We start from the raw sequence: 7,761 nt of genomic DNA, 5'->3' as shown, positions 1-7,761 counted from the left end.
AAAAAAAAGAAAGAAAGAGAAAGAGGACGGGGAAACGAGAAAGAGGAGGTACCCTCTAAGGAACCTGAGAAGAAGCTACAGAGGGGGAAGAACCAGAAGAGGCCAAGGCCAAGGCCAGGGCCAGGGCAGTAGTTGAGGCCGAAGGGAGGGCTGTGGAAAGCCCCAGTCGTCCTATTAATTTTGAGACCAATAACTTGGTCGGAGGGTGTGGTGGGAGGCTGAGGGGCAGAAGAGAGTAGGGTACAAGGGGTGAAGGGAGATGGGCAGTCAGAATCTAGGGGCCAGCTGAAGCCGGTCCCCCAGGCGTGGGGCCTGGCTGGATTCATTCAACAAGGCCTGGCCTGCGGGAAAGTGACCTCGCTTCAAATCCAGATTTTGCCACTGTGACCTCTGCCTACTCACTCACCTTTTCTGAGTCTTAGTTTCCTCTCCTGGGAAGCAGGGATACTAACTACCCCGCGGAGTTTTCGGAGTTTTCTTGAAGGTGCTGGTGGGGGCTGCCAGGACCAGGTGAGCTACTACACCTGGATCCCGCCCCCTTTTGTCCGAGCCCCGCCCCAGATCACCGAACCAAACTCCGCCAGGCCGCGCCCACTAGTCACGCCCCCATCTGACCCCGCCCCCGACGACCGGGCCCCACCCCGGCTGAGCCACTGGCCCCGCCCCGGAATGACCACGCCCACGTGACCACGCCCAGGTTGCCTGGGTCTCGCTCCCCACATCCCAGCGGAGCCGAGTCGGGGAGGGACGTACTATACCAGCTCTCCGCCGACCCCCGGCCCCCGCCCCGCCCATGGCCGCGCCGGGACCCCGCGCCTTACGGGTCGCGCTTTGTGGCGGCTGCTGCTGCCTTCTCCTGTGTGCCCAGCTCGCTGTGGCTGGTAACGCGGACCAGGGTCTGGTTGGAGGCCCAGCCCGGGCAGGGGCAGGCGGAGCCTACCTTCACCCAGCCGCCTGTTCTGGAGCGGTCTGGGCTGGGGGGCAGGGGGCAAGAGGGAACTTTCCAGAGAGTACAGGGCTCTGGTGGGTGAAGGGGGTTCTAGCCATGTGTGGAGCATTGGTATGTAATAGGCTCCAGGTGTGGCGGATTAGGGGCTTCAGGTGTTTGGAAGTGAAGGGACCCCACGTGTGTCTGGGGGCGGCAGCTCCACATCTATCAGGGAACCACAGGTGCTGGCAAAGGGAGGGGACTCTGGGTGAATGTGGGGGAGATTGGAGGTGTGTGTAACCATGTGTTTGTGGACACTGTGTAGTGGGCCTTAGGGGATCCAAGTGAGTGTATGTGTGCAAAGGGGTGACAGCCACAGCAGTCGGGGAAGGGGGTGCAGCTCAGTTTCAAGGAGTTGCTCTCACTCCCAGGTAAAGGAGCTCGAGGCTTCGGGCGGGGAGCCCTGCTCCGCATGAACATCTGGCCGGCTGGCCGAGGGGCCTGCAAGCAGCTCAAGCTCTGTGAGCGTTGTGTGGAGGGGCACAGAGCACACAACCTCTCCGGCTGCGTGTGGGAGCAGTGTCGGCCGGAGGAGCCAGGTATGGAGTTGGGCCCTCCCCAAATCCAGTGCCCCCTGTTTTGAACCCCAGGGCCTTGGCCCTCTCCCCAAATCTCTCCCCTACACCTTCTCCCACCAGGACACTGTGTGGCCCAAGCCGAGGTGGTCAAGGAAGGTTGCTCTGTCTACAACCGCTCAGAGTCGTGCCCAGGTAAGGGGAACTCCTGCTGGCCTAAGCCGAGTTGGAGAGTGGGGGCTGAGGTGTCCCCAGCCAGAGCCTGCCCTCCAGGAAGGAATTGGCCTCTCTCAGGGAGCAGGCTATGCTCACGAACACCAGGGTCCGGTTTCAGTTTTGCCTTTATCTCACTGAGAAGTCCCTTCCCCTCTCTGGCCTGTTTCCTCATTTAAAAATTGGCACAGCCAAAGGATCCAGGACAGATGTGTGGAGGGGATGGAGGAATTAGCCTGGTCTGAGTCAGAAGTCCAGCTATTGGCCTGGGCTGGGGTCTTGGTGGGAGTCAGGGAATGGGAGGGCTGATTTAGTATGGATTCCCTGTCTTTCCAGCTGCCCACCACTACCCTACCTATGAACCAAAGACAGTCACAACAGGTAGGTGCTACCTGGGAGAATGGGAATGGTGGGAGGGCTAGAGGTGCCAGCAAAGACAGCTGGGCTCAGGCACTGACATGCCCTGTGACCTCACCCCTGTGACTTCTGCTGAGACTGTTCCCACATCTGTAAAATGGGTTGGGTAATACCTCACAGATGCTGTGAGGATTTTATGAGCAGGTGTATAGAGCCTGGTTCAGTATCTGATGCATAGAAAGCGATCAGGAAATGATGGTTCCCGTCCCTTCTCCCCAACACCAGTTCTGGGAGCTCAGGCTGACCCTCTCAGGACCTGCCCTTGGTGCTGAAGCGTGTATGGCTCCGGTCGCCAATGAGGTGTAGCTCAGTGACTACCTACCGCAACCGCCAGGTCCAGAAAGGGTCCCAAAGCAGGCTCCTGGCAGAGCAGAAGCAAGAACTCTGCCCTTTGGTTCCCACTGCCCCTCGGGGCCTGGAGGTCACCAGGCTTTGTAGGGATGGCTGCAGAGGCTTTGGTTAATTAAAGCGAGAAACTTGATCTTGGAGGCTGAATTATTGATGGCTCAGCTCCCTCTGACTGAGCCCCAGATCGGTCTCCGGCAGCTCATTTCTTCCCTCTCCTCCTTTTCCCCCAGGGTCCTTCTCTGGGGCTCCCTGAGCTGTAGTTGGGACCACCCTTTGCTCTTTATATTCTCAGGCCCCCTTACACAAGCTATACCCTTCGAGAGATGGACCCGGCTCCCAGCTGGGCCCCTCTCCACTGCCCCAGAATGATCTGCCCCCAGCTCTGCCCTGCCCTGGCACCTGGCCTAGGGCCTGAAATCGAATCCCTAGTGGGAGCTGATGGCTGACGTGGCACGGCTGGGAACCACCCAGACAGCCTGGCAACCTTGGGCCCTGGGGGGGGGGGGAGGGTCAGGGGACGCTGTGCAACTGTCTCTGTCTTAACTGTGAGGTGACTTTGGACAGGTCTGGCCCTCAGAACCCAGCTTCTCCCTCTGACATACATCACCTAGTCTCCATTTATCCCCTTGGTAGGGTGTGGGCCTCCACGTCTTCCTTCTTTAAGGGCTCTGACATCGGGTGACTCCAGGGTCTAGGGACTTAGGAGTCCTGAAAAAGGATGATATCATCTGCATCTGGGCTTTGAGCCCTGAGACCCAAGGCCAAAGAAAACTCTGAGCCAAAGGGGTCTGGAGGCCCAACTTCTGGGCCCATCCTCACCCTGCTGGGCCAGCATGGGACAGGGAGGCTAGAAGGGAGCTCATCGCTCTCAGGACATGCAATCCTGAGCCCAGAGAGGATGTGAAAGATATCAAGCCACAGAGCAGAGCCAGGACTGGAGCCAAAGACACCCCCCTCCTCCCCCCCCCGCAGCCAGGCACTGTCCCTCCCACCAGCTGCCTCCCAACTGCCCATAGGATCTGGGCTGAACTTCTGAGCCTGCTGGTCAAGGCTCCCATTGTGAGGACTGGGGCCTCCACGTGACCCGTGCTGGTTATTGGGGTGGCGTTGGGATCCTGGTCTACAGTGACCTGCCATGACCTGCTGCCTGCAGGGAGCCCCCCAGTTCCCGAAGCCCACAGCCCTGGCTTTGACGGGGCCAGCTTTATTGGGGGCGTCGTGCTGGTGCTGAGCCTGCAGGCAGCGGCCTTCTTCGTCTTACGCTTCCTCAAGGCCAAGGACAGCACCTACCAGACACTGTGAGTACCTGGCCCCCCAGCGGAGCCCCAGCTTACTTCCCCCACTCCACTCTTGCCCTTTGGGTCCCTTTTAGTGCCAGTGCACTGTCTTCTCAATGGGACGGTCCTAAGGACAATGTCTTTCTCCTGACGTCACCCACGTGAGCCACACTTCTCCTTCCTCAACGCGTGGCGTTCTCTCTGTCCCCCGTTGGCTGGGGCCAGGACTCAGCCTGGGCCCGTGTCTGAGAGCCCAGCTGAGCCCACCTGTCTTTGTCCCTCATGCTGCCAGCAGGGAGGAGAGCCAGTAGGCGATAGCCCAGGCAAGCCTTCGTTTTGCAGCTCTGTGGCCACAGGCAGGAGCCTGGGACATGTGTGCGGTTTGCTTTTCCTCTAGGAAGGGGAGCCACCCTGAGGCCCCCGTGTGCCGTGTGTGCAGTGGGGCGGGTCGCTGCAGCCTCCATTAAAGTGTGTGCTTCTGGTGACTGTCTGCTGTCTGGGGGTGGGGGTCCTCAGCCCAGCTGAGGCAAGGGCACTGCCCTGAGTGCCCTCTCTGTCTGGCCTCTGCAGCATCTGACCCCTTCCGGCCTGGATTCCACAGGGGAAGGAGGACGAAGAGGCCGCCCTCTTGGCCCCCTTGTAGGCACTGGGGGTGGGAAAACTTTGGCCCCCAGTGTCTGGCCCCTGCGGGCTACGAAGCAGGCTCAGGGCCTCCTGTCTGGGGCCTGGTACCTGCAGCTGAGCGCTTCAACCACCTCCTGTCTTATCCGTCGTGCCTGCAGGCCCCCTGCCTGCACGGGGTCTGCGCCTGCCTCTTCCCACCCACCCCGGCCTGGCGCTGCCCCCAAATAAAAGAGCTCTTTCCAGCACTGTGCTTCATGTCCTGTGTCTTGGGCTGTGTGCGGACCTGTGGGAGGTAGGGTACAGCCATCATCCTTTCCTTAGTGGGAATTCAGCCTCGGACTGCTACTATCACCTTATTTTTTTTTTTAAGATTTTATTTATTTATTTGATAGCACAAGCAGGGAGAGCAGCAGGCAGAGGGAGAAGGAGAAGCAGACTCCCCGCTGAGCAGGGAGCCCAATGTGGGGCTCCATCCCAGGACCCTGGGATCACGACCTGAGCCGAAGGCAGATGCTTAACAGACTGAGCTGCCCCTATCAACTTTTAAAATATTTTTGTTTGTTATACGTGTTTAACCCCCCCCACCGCCTGGCCCTTTATAGATAAGTCTGCGGAGACTCAGAAAGGTAAGTACACTTGCTCCAGATCACACAGGGGGACAGGGCGGGGCTGGGATTTGAATCCAGGTTTTTCTGACTCCAGAATAAGCCGAAGTCCAGCTCTCCCGGCTCCTAAAGTGAGGTCTCCACCCGATGCCAAGGTGGAGACGCCCCCAGGACTCAACCGCCACCGTTTCTGCACTTCTGGCCTTCCTCACTCAGGCCCTCCTGGAAAGCCCCTCCCCCCTGCCCCCCCCAATCTTCCCTGACTGCTAGCACCTGCTGCTGCAGCTGGGCACTCGCTAGAAATGGGGTGCGTGGCTCAGAGTGACAGCCTCATCTGATCTCACCCCCTGAGTGTCCGAGGAAGCCAAGGGGCCACAGAGGGCCGCGGTGGCAGCGGTGAGGTCAGCCTGTGGAGCCCTACAGCTCTGTGTGAACGGAGCTCTGGCCCTGCTTCCCCATCAGTAAAGTGGGGTAACAGCAGTGTCCAGCTCGGGCATGTGGGGCAGAGTCGGAGCGGGTGCATGTGCTCCATCCGCATTCCTGTCACCCTTCTGGCTGCTGTGTAGCCTGCACGGCCTTTGCACGTCTGCCTCCCCCAGGCCCAGCCTCCCGGCTCGCCAGCGGCAGGGGCTCTGATGGACGCGGGCCCACAAGCAGTTCCCGCTACTCCTTGGCCTCCCAGCTCACCTGCCCACACGCCCCGCCCCCGCCGCCAATGCAAACAGCCCCCTCCCCCCCACTCCCATCAGAGCCCCCATCTCAGCCATCAGCCTCCCCTTCCAGCACCCCTCTCTCCGTCCTTGGATCTCCCTCCTGCTACCCAGCCCGGCTTGCTTTCTCTCTTCTCCAAGTGTTTGCACCCTCAGTTTCTCCTGCCTGGCTCACCCTCCCCTGGCTCCTCCACCCAGCCCTTAAGTGCAGGCGGGGAGAATGCCCATTCTTTCCAGGGCTGAGGGAGGAAGTGCGCCCACCTCCTCCCGGTTTTCCACTCAGTTAAGGACATTTCTTTATCGGGTGTTTGCTTTTTCCAAAGTAGTAAATGCCTGTAGGAGGCACAAGGTATATACAGAAATGGATACAAAGAGTTAGGAACACTGTCCCCCTGGCCCTGCTCCCCAGGAATAATTACGCTTAACAGTACGTTTCAGACCCTTTTTGTAGGTTTACCACATACACACATTCAGTGTTCTTGAAATACAAAGCGAGATCGGACTATACGTGTAGTTCCGCAACTTTGCCCTTTCATTAGAGATCAGATTTGCCCTATGATTTGTCCAGATGGTGATATTTTATTTACCTGTATCCTATCAATGTTCAGTTGGGTCACTTCCATGTTGATTTTTTTTTTTTTTAAGATTTTATTAGAGGGGCACCTGGGTGGCTCAGTCGTTAAGCATCTGCCTTCGGCTCAGGGCATGATCCCGGCGTTCTGGGATCGAGCCCCACATCAGGCTCCTCCGCTGGGAGCCTGCTTCTCCCTCTCCCACTCCCCCTGCTTGTGTTCCCTCTCTCGCTAGCTGTCTCTCTCTCTGTCAAATAAATAAATAAAATCTTAAAAAAAAAAAAGATTTTATTAGCACCAGCAGGGGGAGAGGCAGAGGGAAAGGGAGAAGCGGACTCCCCACTGAGCGGAGATCTCACGCGGGGCTTGATCCCAGGACCCGGAGATCATGACCTGAGCCGAAGTAACACACTTAACTGACTGAGGCACCCAGGTGCCCCCATGTTGATTATTATAAGCAGCACATGATAGGTTTTCTTTTTTAAGTAATCTCTATGCCCAGTGTGGGGCTCAAGCTCATGAGGCCAAGATTGAGTCACATGAGTCGCATCAACTGAGCCAGCCAGGTGCCCCATTACAATTTTTTTTTTATTATAAGTAACATATGATGGGGCGCCTGGGTGTCACAGTCGGTTAAGCATCTGTCTCTTGCTTTTGGCTCAGGTCATGATCTCAAGGTTGTGAGATCGAGCCCCACATCTGGCTCCATGTTCAGCATGGAGTTTGCTTGAGAGTCTCTCTCCCTCTCCCTCTGCCCCGCCTGCTCGTGTTCTCTCGCTCTCAAATAAATAATCTTTTTTTAAAAAACGGTGCACGATAACTAGGCTTGTCTGCAGATCTTGGCACACCTGTGGGAGAGGTTGGGGAGCAGAGATCCCTGGAATTGGAATTTCACGATCTCAGAGCGTCCATCTCACAGGTCCATCCTGTCTGGCAAACTCGGCCTCCACCTTCCCCGACACCCCTGCTACCACAGCCCTTCCTGCTCCACCAGCACTGGGCCTGGCATAGAGAAGGCCTTCGGAGAAGGCTTGATGAACGAATGAGGGAGTGAATGGATGAGTGAACGAACAAGCCAATGAGCCTTCCCTCTGCGTTGCTATCCCCTGAGGATTCTCTCCAGCTCACACCTCAGCCCTCACATCTGGACTGTGGCTGCTGCCTCCTGCCGGGCCTCCTAGCCTCTAGGCCTGCCCTGCACAGTCGCCTGCTCAATGGCCTGCCTATATTAGCAACTATTTCCTAGGCGCTGCCGGGGCTCCCCAACAGCCTTGAGAGTGGGCATGAAGTCACTTTGCCAAGAGTGTCTCTCCCTGGTGGGGGCTTGGGCAAAATGTTTGTGGCTCTGGGCATGTAAGTGCCAGACAGTAAACAAGCCAGGTCCTGTCTCTGGGCCTCACTTTCTCCTTGTTTATCCATTCATTTAACCAATATTTATTGAGGGCCTGCTCTGTGCCAGGCCTATAACTCAGGGCCAATAATGAGTATGAGC

The 7,761-nt window shown here is 57.7% G+C and overlaps 1 protein-coding gene across 3 annotated transcripts; it reads left to right on the top strand.

Moving 5' to 3' along the window:
* Positions 1-724: 724 nt before the first annotated feature.
* On the top strand, positions 725-4,627 carry CD164L2 (CD164 molecule like 2). 3 transcript variants are annotated; one of them, XM_040619381.1, is made up of 6 exons: positions 725-881; positions 1,360-1,527; positions 1,627-1,698; positions 2,053-2,097; positions 3,635-3,779; positions 4,329-4,627. In XM_040619381.1, exons 1-6 carry the CDS (start codon positions 794-796, stop codon positions 4,333-4,335), a joined length of 525 nt encoding a protein of 174 aa, XP_040475315.1. In that variant the 5' UTR covers positions 725-793; the 3' UTR covers positions 4,336-4,627. The 3 variants fall into 3 exon arrangements, with proteins under 3 accessions (XP_040475315.1, XP_040475314.1, XP_040475316.1); XM_040619380.1 differs by lacking the exon at positions 4,329-4,627 and adding an exon at positions 4,156-4,316; XM_040619382.1 differs by lacking the exon at positions 4,329-4,627 and having other exon boundaries at positions 3,635-3,783.
* Positions 4,628-7,761: the final 3,134 nt, after the last annotated feature.

The sequence above is a fragment of the Ursus maritimus genome, unplaced genomic scaffold, assembly GCF_017311325.1.
Source record: "Ursus maritimus isolate PB19 unplaced genomic scaffold, ASM1731132v1 scaffold_32, whole genome shotgun sequence".
Taxonomy (NCBI): Eukaryota; Metazoa; Chordata; class Mammalia; order Carnivora; family Ursidae; genus Ursus; species Ursus maritimus.
Note: the sequence above shows the minus strand (reverse complement) of the source record. Positions and strands in the feature narration are given on the sequence as shown.

Coding starts and splice junctions, on each gene's coding strand:
- CD164L2 (XM_040619380.1), top strand. CDS start 794: ATGGCCGCGCCGGGACCCCGCGCCTTACGGGTCGCGCTTTGTGGCGGC. Junction 1,699..2,052: donor CCGCTCAGAGTCGTGCCCAG/GTAAGGGGAACT, acceptor CTGTCTTTCCAG/CTGCCCACCACTACCCTACC. Junction 3,780..4,155: donor GACAGCACCTACCAGACACT/GTGAGTACCTGG, acceptor CTTTTCCTCTAG/GAAGGGGAGCCACCCTGAGG.